The sequence below is a fragment of the Lissotriton vulgaris genome, chromosome 8, assembly GCF_964263255.1.
Source record: "Lissotriton vulgaris chromosome 8, aLisVul1.2, whole genome shotgun sequence".
Lineage (NCBI taxonomy): Eukaryota > Metazoa > Chordata > Amphibia > Caudata > Salamandridae > Lissotriton > Lissotriton vulgaris.
The window spans coordinates 490,467,801-490,482,222 of NC_141696.1; the positions used below are offsets into that span (position 1 = coordinate 490,467,801).

The window sequence follows — 14,422 nt, forward strand, 5'->3', positions numbered from 1 at the left end:
GCATCCCAGATATGTCTATGTTTACCAGAAAACCACAGCATAATAAAACTGACCATCATTCAACCTTCATTTTTGCGTTTGATGCTGCAGGAATAATAGAGAAACTGGGCAAAGAAGAAGAATCCCTTACTTAAGTGGAAAGTTTCATTTTGCTGCCATGACTGTTTGATTATAAAAAGAACCATATTTTGGGACGGAAAGCACATGCCTTCTAGTTGAAATGGTGACAAAAATGTTCCATGTGAGTTAAGTCAATGACTGTTGGGCCAAATGTACCTTCTGGTTGAAAGGTTGGCACAAAATGTACTATGTGGTTCGGGTTAATGACACTTTCCTTTGGAGCCCAGATTAATGCAGTCACTTCATTCTTTGTTCTAACATGATAGACAAGGACTTTCCATTCTTACCACTCAACATACATGCCCCGAGTGGTCACCGCTCGTGTGTTTTCCAGGTTCAACTACTGTAACAGCCCTTACTTGAGGATCCAGAGGAGAGGCAATGAAACTACAAAGGATTCAAAAAGGTAAAGTTATACAGTCATGTGCCTCTGCAAAATCGACAACATTGTATTGGCCCAGACAGCTCCAACAGATACCATTGGAACATAAGATCAAATTTAAGGTGCAAAGTATTATGTACAATATCTTCTATGGTAAAAACCACCCTTGCATTTGCGTCAGTTTCTCCCTCACAGACTCTCCGATCAGCCTCTTATGTTGGTACCGTCACCTAGAATGAGGCAGCCTCGCCTAGGGATCAGTCGCCTGCTTATATTGGATCAAATGCCTAAAATGGCGGTCCAGTACTTTGGTCTACCTTATCGTTAGAAAATATGTGAAAATGTTTTGGCTTTGTTGATTTCATTCCCTAGTTTTAGCTCATCCTTTCGTTTTTCTGTTTCTTAGAGCCGAAAAGCCCTTTGCAGTGCACGTAGTCAAATCATATCTTCCGACTTACGGTGGTTATCTCTCTTTCGTTGGTCAGTTGTCACCTTTGGCGGAAATCATCATATCTGTGTAAGAAACACTCAGCAGTGGTAACAAAATATTTTCAAACACTTAAGTTTTACCCATGTGATATTTCTGTGAAATATTCACCACGTTTTCACTTGTATTAAACACTACCCAACAGGATTCTGGAATGAAACTTTATAAACTGTAATCCAGTCAGGTTGCAAATACGTTGGATTGCATACATTCCAAGACAAAGATATTGCAGTAACAATAATACAGTCGACATTGGCAGTACAACAAAATGATGACTGATAAAATACTTTTGCTCATCTTTTTTATGCCTTAATTATGGCACAGATTTTGACATGAACATGACATCGCAAAAAAAGGTATCGAACTACATCCCAATTAAGACAATTGTGTTTTGTTTTGTAATGCTGCTGTATTGGACATCTTATCCTCAATCAAGCAAAAGTTCTCTGTTGCACTACTGTCATACAATGCCACCAGAAGTAGCTTGAAGACTGCTATACATGTCAAAACAATCACTTGGCCCCTCAAAGTCGAACCTATTTCCTACTACAGATTTATGAGCAATGCACATCCCTGCAAACTTTGGCACAATCTTTGTAGAGAACTTGGAGTTTTCCAAATATTGGAATACCACTCTTAAAATGCAACATGGGAATCCGTTACCAAGTAAAATGTGAATATTCACCACTGGGATATAAGCTTTTTTAGATGTCTGGGTTTCTAGTTCTTTACATACTGAAACCTTATAGGGGTCAAAAGACAAAATGTATTTTCAAACTTTTGTGCCCTTTTTTTTGGCTGTACAATTTATGTGGGAATCTCGGATTCCAGTTTATTGTTCGGAAACAATACATGAAATCTTACATCATAAATACGTCCATATATTATATATATACTGTGTACATAAAATTGCATTTGAATGAACATGTAAGTCAGGACGTTTGTGTTACACTTCTCACTTTGATATTAGGCACGGCCTTACACTACTGCTTGCCAAGTAACGCCTACAAAAATAACTCTTAAAGAACTAGCAAATTTCATCATTTGCTTGCAGCACATTTATAGGACATAGTAATTTGTGAATATGTATATATATTTATATATACACATATATTTTTCTTGCTTTTCTAATACTATAACGAACAATATGGCTTTCCACGATCAGGTACCGCGGTAGTGTTTTGCTGAGGCAGTGGAAGAAGGCATTTTCCCTTCTGGTATGGGTACAGCACAGAAACCAGCTTGTGCATGCTCAAGAAATTCAACGATTATCATGGCAAATAAGTGCAGTGATGATTAAAAGCAGTCATGATTATCCATGTTGCTTTCTGTATGTGAACAATTAATATATGATTATCATACATAATATATAATATGCAATCATCAGCGCTGCATATATTGACTATACCATGGAACTACAATGCAATGTTCATCCCTTGAAGTTTTAAAATACCTAGTAAAACAGTTCAACATTTATGCAATCTTATCTACAGCAGAGGCCTCTATGCAAGGGTAGTCGTACACTATAAACGTTTGAGTTCCATCCGAAAGGTAAGGAACCTCGCAAATTTGAATGATTCTTACATCTGTTGTGGAATGTGCCTCTAACAAGTAATAGCACGGTTCAGCTATGACAAAACAATTAAAAAAATTAAAAACATCTGCTTTTCAGCTGCAATAGAAAATCTTATTGTGGTCTTCTAACATGAGTTGGAGCCTGCTGCAACTCACAACTAACTGGCCGACTGCCCCTGGCCATTGTCCAACAGCAAATATAAGAGGTCCCTTTTAGGTAATAAAGTAAATTATGTTATTCTGAAATAAACAACTTTCGAAACAAAATGTCAGTTCGGTATAAAAAAAATATTTAAAAAGTCTGTTGTAACCATTGTTTCTTTGTATCCTATCAAAGCTAAATTCTTATGGCCTCAACATCTGTCATACGAGAGTTTCAGGCAAAGCATCTGGATTGTCTGCCGACAGAAGCTCCCATATCTGCCAACGTTCTCTTTGCCACTCCTGCCAGTCTTGCTCCGCCACATTTTGACTGTTTTTGTGGTTGGTTGGTATATTCCATGACAGCTGCTTCGGCTGACCCGATGCCAATTGGCATGTAGCATTTGCTCCAGGTTTCCCTCCCTCTGCAAGGCCTACATCAGTCTCTTGCCGCGGTGGACGCCACAGTACCTGCTCTGCTGAGGAGACAGGCTGTCGATGAGTAGGAGCAGTGTTAGGCTTTGTCTGGCCAGGGTAAGGAGGAGGGAGTCTTGCGTCATTTCTATTGATATCTTGAAGCCGTTGTAAAGGTTTTGACTGCTTGCAAGTAGTCTGGAACTCATCCACCGTTATGTCCTCTGTGCTGCTGGCAGTTGCATGTTGGTCTGACCTCGGATAAGACCGGTGTGAGCTCAGCCGACCTCCTTCAATTTGTGGTGTGCTGGAAATACGAGATACAGTCGCATGAGGCTTGCACTCTGTGATGGCAGTTGCAGTGAGAGTCCTTCGTAGACCCGGCTTACCATTGTCCAGTTCGTCTGCATTATCTTGGCATTTGCACCAGTTCATTGCCAAGTTGCCCTGAGAAAGGGAACATTGTCCATGATGCAAGGGACTGTTTTCATTAATGTCTCCATACGAACCTTAGAATTAAAAAAACAAAAAACAGAGTAAACAAAAATATTTTAATCTCGCATTGAACCAATCCTCAAAACAAGGCAGCAAAATATCCAAACTGTTTATTCAAAAATAACAAAATGCTCCAAATCTCTAGCTAGTTACAGTAAAAAACATCCATCCCTACACCAAACATATTTCATCCGCCATGCTTTCCAAACAAACATGATTTATGTTCCACTAATAAAACCCATTAAGCAAAGCCCCCAAAAATACAAGACATATTAATGAATACACAACATATAGAATTATAGTTTGCTATTCGTCAATAACTGTGCTTTTTCCACTGAAGAGTTCTAAGTGACATCGATTTGAGCATTTGCATTTTAATCAATGAGACCCTGTGATTCTATCTATGAGCAAAGACCTACATATTTTGCAGAGCATTTGTAGTAATGCTTTAATAAACCTCAGATGTCTATATAGTGGTAAGCCTCAATGGTTAGACCTGTTAATTCCGGCAAAATTTTATAGCACTTGCACTTTAATTATTGAAGAGACCTCTCTTCCCAATACTTGCGCAACCAAACCCAGGCTGGATTATATTCAATCAATTTCACTTTTAAAATAAAAAACTACTATTGGCTTTTATATATTTAATATTTGGAATGGCTTTCGTTGATAATTATTATGTATTGGAATTATTGTTGTATTGGCCTTGTACATGATATTCTCAGGCAGAATTTAAGAAATGTTATTGTTTTAACAGAATTTTTGTTTTACTTTTAAGAATGTAATTAACTTTGTTGTGTATCTTTAACCCCTTCGATGCTGATGACGAGCTCAGCTCGTCATCAGCCACGGGGGGCATGTGCGGATGACGAGCTGAGCTCGTCATCTAACGCGGCTTTTGAAAAAAAGCCACGTAGGGGAAAAATCACCGCAGCAGCGATGGGGTTAAGGTTTTAACAGAATAAAGATTATTGAAATGAATTGAATTTAATTGACATCGATTTGACAATGATAGCATAGCTCAATCTTCTTTTTACAATGTCACTTATAGTTCTGAGGTAGAAAAGTCCACGTTAATGACAACCACTCATGTATAATTTATGTAGTATATGCCCCCTTCAAATACTCTCCCCCTGCTCTGATGATCTGAGCAGAAGAGGCACGGAGAAGCCATGCACAGAACTGTCAGGATGTATCCCAATACTGTACATTAAAATATACAAGTACCGGTTTTCTGCCACCCACACCCATCACAATTGGACACCTTCCATCTGCTTCCCAAAACTACAAATAAAATACCTGGTGTTTTGCTGGCTTTCCTCCACCAAAATACAATAAACGTACATGCTTTCCAGTCACCCTTCGCATAACTTTCCCCTTCTTCCAACCAATATAGAAAACATAACCACCTTCCCCAACTAACCTTTGGGCCTTCCTCCCCACCCACACCCAAAGCTCTCAGCTCCTAATGTAGAAGCAGAGAGCCATCGCCATCCCAATCTCAAAAGTAGTCTCGGTGAGAGCAGGCATGGACAGCAATCCTCTGTCAGCCGCAGGTCAGCATAGACTAGCCGGGAACAAGGGAGGTAGTGGCTGGCCGTGTTAAACCAGTATTGTCTCCAAACCTGAAAAATTGCACTTCTAAGAATAATGCTTCCCAATTATTAGTTCTACAAGTGAATACTTTGAGAAAGGAATGCTTCACCAAGTGTTTGTACCCAAAATATGTTTAAGTACAGAGTGAAAGGGCCGAAGGGTTTAAGGCTTAGGAGCCAAAGGTATTGGGAATCACCAGCCACTCCAACACTTTGCTCAGGACTCGGATGACCCTTGCAAAGAGGTGGAAGAGCAAGGAAGCATTTTCTTCCCTGTGTTATGTTATAGCAGCGAACATGTGACGTAAGAACAGTGAATAATCAGACTTCAAAGCTGGTATACACACAACCTATGCATACCATTTCAAATATACAACACAAACCAAAAGAATACCTGTCATTCCCTGATCTTTTGTCCCAGATTTCAGTGTTGAATGCCAAGCACCCCAAATGTTGAAGGGCTCCTCTGGAACTTCTGGAATGAGAAACAGCATAAGATCATACAGCTAAAAGAAAAAGATTCCTCATGACAGCACACACATCAATATCTGACTGGCCATTAAAAGATAAGACTAGTTTATAGACTACACAGTCGCTTTTCATCGTTTGGTTTATTGATGATTTGTAGGTGTTTTCGGATTTCTTTATAAACCTCAGATTAAGTGTATTCTAAGTATTTTGCTTTTAGATAAAACATACTTTTTCATTGGAGTGCTCAAGGGGGAAGTCAATTTAGCTACATAAATTCCATCTTTAAATTTCTTTTGGAAATTTCGCCTTGGACTCTTGCAAGAAGGCCAATCGTTTCAGTACTCTGAGGTTGGGTGGCACTGATTTTCTGTTAGTGAGTAGGATTAGAAACAGATTAGGACAGTAGTTTAACTTCTCCTTTACCCAAAACAAGGATCCACGTGACTGGCCACAGAAAAGGAGTTAACACTCCAGGGACAACATCAGACATTTTAGCACTACTTCCAATACCACAGGGCACTTGTTCTGTATGTCTACTGCTCAGCAGGGAACCACCACCCTCTGCCTTTTCCTTTTTTCAATATGTAGAAAGATGATATAGCCATGAGATCTCAAATTTGAATATTTTTTAAGCTTTAGTTATACTTCTACAATCCTAATCAGGAAGTACAGCAGCACTGTGAAGCTAAGTTAAGAAGTATGCCATGTGTCTATAGCATTTGAGCCATGTGTTAAGACTAAAGAGCCTCCCGAGGGCCAATGCCCTGCTAGGCAGATGGACCTGATTGCACTTATGTATCCTGGTCATGTTCTGAAATGTTGTGGGATTCACACTGGCGTGCTAGAATAATTGTGATCCATGGTTGGTGGTATTCGGTGTGGTAGATAGGAGACAAACTGCAGCCCTTACAACAATTCAACACATTTCCAAAGTGCAAGCATATGCTATCAGTGGTCCTAATTCTGAAGAATGGTCTCACATATCTTAGGAGAGAAGCAGCAGGGAAGCCTTAAGTGGGGATATTCAGCTTGGTCAGTTCTTCCCGCGCAGGAAGTGGACAAAAATGCTGCAAGGTCTTCCCTTGTGTGGGTAGTGATCCACAGATAAACCTCCTTAGGAACCAACAAGTGGTTCCCTTATACAAAGAAAGCACATAAACAGTATTCTCAGGCTGTGAAATGTTCCAAAAACAGACTACCATATATGTAAATGTAAATGTACAGGAATTTATATAGCGCAAATCACCGAGCGGTTTCTAAGAGCTTGCTTAGGGAACCCGTCCTGGTAATCCCCTGTGAGATAACCCTGGCAGGGTATCCGCAAGGTGAAAGCCAGGCATCCCGCCGCGAGGGGCCATTGTGGAGATTAAGCAAGCTATTGCCCAGAGTCACAGAGTGTGAACCCGTGAATCGAGTAGGCACCGGAGCGAGAATTGTCGAGTCCATGGACATTTTAGGACTCAAGACCCCGCCGAGCTGGGAATTGAACCCTGGTCCCGGGCTGACCTCTGCTTCCAGGTCTGCCTCCTCTAACCAGTGAGCCACACTTCTCTACCATATACTAACTCCTTAAACCAAATACTTACGGTTTGCCTAATTCTTGTGCTTTCTCATTTCGCTTGGATGTGTCTTCGTCTTAACTCAGGTGCACATCAGTTGCACACTAAAATGTAATTTTCACTTAATCTTGTGTCTCTTTGGTGAGCATGAGATCTACTGAATTGTTCTGTTAGCCCTTTTAGTTAGTTAATACATATGTCACTGTATATCTATAAAAGCAAATTTAATGTTAAAAGTCTGGATAACAGAAAAAAGAAGCTGCATGTAGAATATGTGCTGGATAATATTGGAATGTAATACAATTTCTAACTATTAGTATACTGATCATATTCCCATACTGTCCAGCACACTTGTGCAATGTTGATTTTGCAACTTGTGTGTTGTAATTAATTTGTAAAGGGATTCCATTAGGGAGGAACTTCTGGCTGTCTTCTAAACTTACTGCTTAATATTCACCATTTACGTATCCTTTTGTATCTGTTGTTACTGTATGAAAATTAAGTTTAAAAAAAAGGTAATTTAAAAATAGATGAAAGTTGGATACATGTAAATGAAACAATCACCAGCACACCCGAGAAACTAAGAGGAAGGGGCTCGTTGAACAAATAAATGCCAGGTTCAACAGTAGCAAAGAAATCTTCACAATCGTAAAAGACTTCACCACTCCTACAGGAGTCACCGGATACATCAAATCATCACAAGTCTGTGCAACAACCTCTTGAACTTCTTTTGCCGCAAAATTGCTACCATATACAGCAACTTCCCCTCACAACCGGACCAACAGGCCCTCTTGAGAAGTTTCCCAGTGACAGAGGAAGTCAACACAATCACCACATGCAACACCATCATTAGCAGAGAGGAACCCACAACAATCATAAAAACCATATATTCTGGGGGCTCAGCGTACCCCTCCCCCACTACGTGTTTGACCAAGGAGCAATCACCTTCAGCGCACCCATCACCCCTATTCTCTACACCTCCATCAGTAAAGCCACATTCCTGGAATCATGGAATTCCCTCCTAAAGCAACTTGACCAAACTCACTAATTACCGACCAATATCGCTCCTTCCCTACCCAGCCAAAGTCAAAGGAAAAAGCCATCAACAAGCGCCACTCCAACCACCTTGCCGAACACATGCTTTTCAACACAATGCGGAATCAGGCCCAAATACATCAGGGAAACCACCCTCATAGCAGCAACGGTTGACATCCTGATGATTCCCAACAAGGCGGAAACCCCAGAGTTCAACCTTTTAGTCCTATCTGCAGCCTACAACATCATCTCCCACTTCATCCTAATCAAACAGACTCCATGAATTAGGCATTCAGAGACCTTGAAGAGATCTGCTCCTTCCTCAACGGAAGAACCCAAGCCGTCAACATGCCCCACTACGCCTCTGAAGCATGAGATCTTATTTGCAGAGTCCCCCAAAGCTCTTCAACATCTACATGATCCTGCTGGCCGACATCATACGAGCACACAACAGAGAAATCCTCACACCGATGACACACAAGTGATCCTATTTCTCTTGGACAAAATACATTCAACACCAGGACAAATTCACCACAAGCATAACAGAAGTGGCCACCTCGATGAAAGCCAATTGCCTCAAATTGAACTCTGACAAGTCCAGGGCAGTAGTCTTCGGGAAGAAAGCATTTCAATGGGGCTTAACCCGGTGGCCCACAGTCCTTGGACTTCATAACCTTTGAAGTGACGTGACGCTCCATCCACCAATCGCACAGCCAATTCAAAATATATTCCACAGACTCCATCAAAAATTAATTAATCCATTAAATCCTTATTTCATTCCATAACTTTCTCTTTACTTTCTCCATTCACGTAAAGGCCGCATATTACCCAAGTTTTTCAGATGCTATAGATATGCCTATCCAGGCCTTTTTCTGTAGAACATGGGATACATAATTCATCCTGGGCACCCAATGCATTTAGGGCTGGACAGCACTTCATCAGGGGTAGCTATGAATTCAAATTAAAATTGCTATTAGTATTTTTACAACATTCAGCATCAGACATAAGCTGTGGTGTCTTAACCCATATTACAAGCGGTAATTCATTCTTATTTAATAGAAACATTTAATACATGAACAGATACCACCCATTATCTTTGGTAAACAATGACCATAAAATAAAAAACTAAACAAGCAACATCAACCAAATTTTTCTCTTGTGCAGCTAAACACCCAACAATGTGCATTAATCTGAACTCGCATAAGTGGAATAACCTCCCCAAATCAATCTTCATTATCTTTACCAGCTCATGCTAAGCGCTGTTCCTGGCAATTAAACCAGCTCCTCTCCTCCTCGTCTCATCACTGTGCAAGTGCTCAACCAACTAACTACTGCCTCGTGATCACAGTTAAACCAACCCCCCTGAATGCCTTTCAACTAATCACCTGATTCTAATTGCTAATTGCAAATCATCCCTACTAAAATTACAAGTTCCAATAACCATTGCGTGCCTTGCATTCCTTGGACCCACCCTTCACCTTTCTTGCAAACGAGAAACCGTTGAATCACAGACAAAAAACTGGACATGACAGCCCAAGTCAATACAGTGGTCTCTGCCTGCTTCAATACAAAGGATGTTGAAGAAAGCCTTTAGGTGGCTACCAAACTACACCTAGAAAGCAATTACCCAAGCCCTCATCACCAGCAGACTAGACTATGGAAACACCTATTATGCAAGGATTACCAACAAACTCACAAGACCGTCCCAAACACAATATCCGGACTGGTCCTCAACCTCCCCCGCTGAGCCCTCATCACACCACACCTTCGGGAACTCTACTGGTGCCCATTACACAAGAATACACCCATTGAGCTCCCACAACACTGGCCCTGCATACTTGAACAGCCTCATTCACTTCAACCGCATTTCCGGACACCTCCACTCTGCCAGTATCTCACTAGCACACACCCCACTCTTACACAAAAGCAGAGCATGGGCCCACGCCATCTAGTACCAGACGCCTTCTAATACCAGACACCTAAAGACTGGAATGACTAAAAACACATCAGAGCCTCCTCCTCCTCCTCTATTTTCGACTTTTGCAAGAAGCTGAAAACATGGCTCTTCTAGTAAGCCCCCAGAGCACCTAGATACCCTCAAGGGTGATTACTTTGCTATACAAATACTGATAACATAACACACAATAAAATATGTCTGAACAACCATTATTCAAGCTGGTTATAGCTCAAGCTGTGAAAGCCAGTCCTTACCTCTTGCAACCCATGGTCCTGGAGGTCCTTCCCTTGATTTAGGCTGCATGTACCCCACTAGCGCATACTGTTCGGGTACCTTGCACAGCTTGTCCGAGCTGCTGGCTAGATCTTCTGGTCGTGCTGTCAAACAGCGCTCTGAGAGCACTGGAGAGTTGTTGTCGTAAGGAGAAACATCACCACTAGAAGCTTTGTTGGAGTCTGTAGATGAATGTCTTCCTCCATGGGAGAATGGCCGATCGGATCGCAGCATTTCAGGGCTCCTATAGGGAGAAGGAAAATATGCCAGTTACTGAACAACAATAAAAAAAGAAAAACACCAGTAACAATAGGTTTAAAGCCTTTTTTAATGAATCTGCCCGAATAAGACAAGTCCACCTGAAACCAAACCAATGTTGGATAAATACAACAGTAAAATTTGGTTATTTGAGTTGATTGAAGTGTCCTGATAGAAAAAAACATATGAGAAGCAAAAAGACAGTCAAAATGATCAAGAAGAACAAGGAGTTTAATAATAAAAAGCAACAAGTTTTGAGCTACACAGAGGCAATGACACTTGGGTAAACGTCCCCAATTAAATAATTAGTTCCACCTATTTCAGAGAGCAACTGTGCAGGTTATGTTACATGCATTTTTTGAATTAACACGCAAACCTGCTAAAATGCAATTGTTAATGAGAAAGTGATGTGAGTATGCTAAAAATGATGAGTTTGAGGGAAAAGAACTTTGTAATCTAATATATGTGGGCTTTAGAGTTTTCACTAGGTACTTCCACTTACTAGCACATTTCAGACTAGATTTATTAAGAAATAAGGTAATGGGCAACCATTCTAATTCTCTCATAATAAAGAAAGAGGGATAGCATATGCTCTATATAATCTTTTATTATAACAAACTGCATGTGACCAAACCTGAAAAGAAATGTTTGAAGTATCCTTCTAATTAGCAGTTCTTTGTTGGAAGGCAATTGTTAATTAAAAAAACCACTAACCCAGTATCAGACAAATCTGAAGACCATTCATTAACCCGCTTACTTTCTTCCTCCCTTGACAGATCTGCATGAAACTGGACAAGCCGTTTAAAAGAAGCAATGCAACATTTGATGCAGATTTGGCTACCAAAGTCATTGTATGCAAACAAGAATGAGCCTTACAATGGTAAGTTATCTGAACCACAAATAGTGAGACAGTATCCCCATTGTATATGTACACACAGTCCTCGCCCCCCAACATCATCTTCAGCTACAGTTTTCAGTCATTCTGGGCCTCAGACAGATCTTTAAAATTAAAAATCGTTTCCGAACGTTTCTGCAATTGCTGCCGGCGCATCTGGGATTCAAACTTTAGTCCAATCCCCAGATAAGATCTTGTACCCAGAAGACGCAAAGAATATTTCAGGCCATTGACAAAGCATTTGAATCCCTGTCCCTCGTGGGCGGCAGGGAAAAAAACAAAACTTCAGCATTTTGGAAAAACAGCAACTTTGTGACACAAAACTTTGGCAAATGAGCAGTATTAGTGTGCCACTACACACCTATAATAGGCCAGTCTTGTAATGAAAATTTAAATAGCAAAGACAATGCATGAAATGAGGAACAGACAGGCACTGTTAGTCCTTTCAGTTTGCCGAAAAATAAGAAAACCCTGCAAAACTAGTTGTGCTTGCTGGTGCAGCCCCTAAACATGCATGATACCACCGCTGCTTTTTAGGTCTCGCGCCTAGTGTTGAGGTGTGCAGCACTGCTCGAGCAGTGCGCGATCTTTAGTACTTGAAAAACGGGGTTTTAGCACTGACCTAGGAATCGCACAAGCTCGTGCATGTGCTTTTCCTTTTGTGCTACCCCATTGGCCTTTGCATGCGTCTTTTTGTAAAAGACTGCACGCATTTGGTCAAAGGCGGGCGCATTGCTCCGCCCATGGCCTATTTGAGTCTATTACGCGCTTGGTGCGCATAATAGACACCAATAGGCCGTGTGGTTTCAATTATTGTGCCCAGATATGGGCACGATAATTGAAAGCACATGGCTCGCAGTGGCGCACGTGCACCACACGCGGGCTTCTTCTGTGTTTGGATCCATTTCTTGGGGAAGCAACAAAATTCTAAGGCTTTGTTTTTACCTATGTGCATTTCTCTGAAGTGTCTATTTTGTGAGAACTCTGTGGCGCGCGCACCACTTATTATCCTTAATAGCAGAAGTCCAGTGGGAGTGGCTCTATAAGTAGAGCGCTTTGTATAGTTTGGCAAAGTAGCTTAGGTAAGTGTGTTATTATTTTTGGGGTCCTCCGGAGGAGCGAGCCGCGTGGGGCCTCTACCCTCTAGGTGACGGTTGCCTATGCGTGCAGCCTTATTCCGTTCTTTCCAACCCTTCTCTGTTCCCAATTAAACAGCAACATTGAAGCTTAGCAGTGTTTTTTGAAGCTGAGATGTCTGAAGCCTCCGAGGCATGCGAGGAAGGGAGGCTCTTCTGAGGGGAGCCACTGACTAAGATCTGCCTACATCTTAATGCCTAGGACTGCATTCTAGGTTTTGTGGGGGAGCCTAAGAGAGTATGCGTCCCCATAAGGCTCCTTTGCCTCCCCACCTTCGGTTTTTCTCCATTTCCTTCTCCCTAGCTCTTTCTCTGTATTTTATTGTTTTCTCTTCCCTTTTCTCGCTTTTTCTTCGCACTGCTTCAGGGCACATTTCCCCCATGCTTTCTCCCTCCCAGTTACACGCTCTTCACCGGAGTCGCCCTCACCTCTTCCCCTCCACACCGATGTCCCACCCTCTTGTGATTTATTGGTTCCTGGAGGCCGCCGTTTGGATTGAAAGGCCTGGACGGCTGATTAATGTTTATTTCCCTGTACAGCTCCTGCCCTGGCCACCTCCCCACCTCAGGACATGTCTTGTGCGTCACTGGAAAAAGGACTGCAAGTAAGGGCTGCCAGCCCATCCAGCCAGCCAGTTGAGACACCACTGACCACGCTCTTTAAAGTCTCCAGCGCTCTCACTGCGTTCAGCCTCAAGAGTTCCTTCAAAATGGTGTCAAGTCGCAGTGCTAGAAAACAACCCCCTCAGAGCTGTGCCGTTATCTTTCATGTTATGCTCTCCCCGGCCCCACAACCGAAATTTGCTATTATGTTGAGCACGTTTGATTAAACTGAAAGTTAAGGTGTTATATTTTCAGTCAGACTAGTAATGTAGGAAGTGTGTGATTTTTTGTTTGTTTCCAAGAAGACCTTCTGCGCCATCACCACTTTAACTGGACGCTCGCTTAGCATTTTTTTTAATGTATTTTAATTTTACCTAAACCGTTTCCGTAGACTGTCCATAGCGTGCTCTCCAGCTGTCTGTAACGTGCTCCCTTCATCCTGCACTTAAACCTGTAAGTACATCTCTGCCTTGCCCTTATTTTATAACCTTTCTTCTAACGCTGGCACATGCATGTCCTTTTCCTGCCCCCTCTCATATATTTAATGTATTCCTTTTTTTCTCTGCAGTCCTCAATTTCCGCCCTGCTTTCTTATTAGCAACATGCATGTGTGTGGAATAACATTTTTCATTTTTTAAATTAAGCATCCCCTTCTGTCAACCTTTCACAGATTTGGATGGATGCTGCTTTCTTTTGGTGCACAATACACATATTTTGAGGACATGCACACCCTCGCTCACGCCGCAAATGACCACCTGCTCAGACGGGGCTTCTAATTGTTAATAGTAGCCTGGAAGGGGCAGGTACTGCGCCCAGCATGAAGTACAGGTCCCCGCCCTACAAACATTTTAACTACTTTGGAAGCCCCCTTGAATGTAATGGACGGCCAGAACTAGTCACTGCTGTGAGGGGTCTCGATACTCCCAGGCCTGTGGGCTAATTACAGGCTAATTCAAGGGCAGACCATGCAGTGGACCCCCTCTGCCCCAAGGCAGGGGGGTCCCCACCCATCTGCATGTCTCTCAG

General features: G+C 41.9%; 1 protein-coding gene across 2 annotated transcripts in view; it reads right to left on the reverse strand.

The window, feature by feature from the left end:
- Window positions 1-1,136: 1,136 nt before the first annotated feature.
- Window positions 1,137-14,422, reverse strand: part of ARHGAP6 (Rho GTPase activating protein 6) — a 1,594,767-nt gene continuing 1,581,481 nt past the window's right edge. For both annotated transcript variants that reach the window (XM_086934307.1, XM_086934308.1), the window contains exons 11-13: window positions 10,486-10,748; window positions 5,604-5,684; window positions 1,137-3,628 (exon numbers count right to left, since the gene is read on the reverse strand). In XM_086934307.1, the coding sequence (XP_086790433.1) occupies window positions 2,928-3,628; window positions 5,604-5,684; window positions 10,486-10,748 (1,045 nt within the window). In that variant the 3' untranslated portion in view covers window positions 1,137-2,927. The remainder of the gene's footprint in view (window positions 3,629-5,603; window positions 5,685-10,485; window positions 10,749-14,422) is intronic.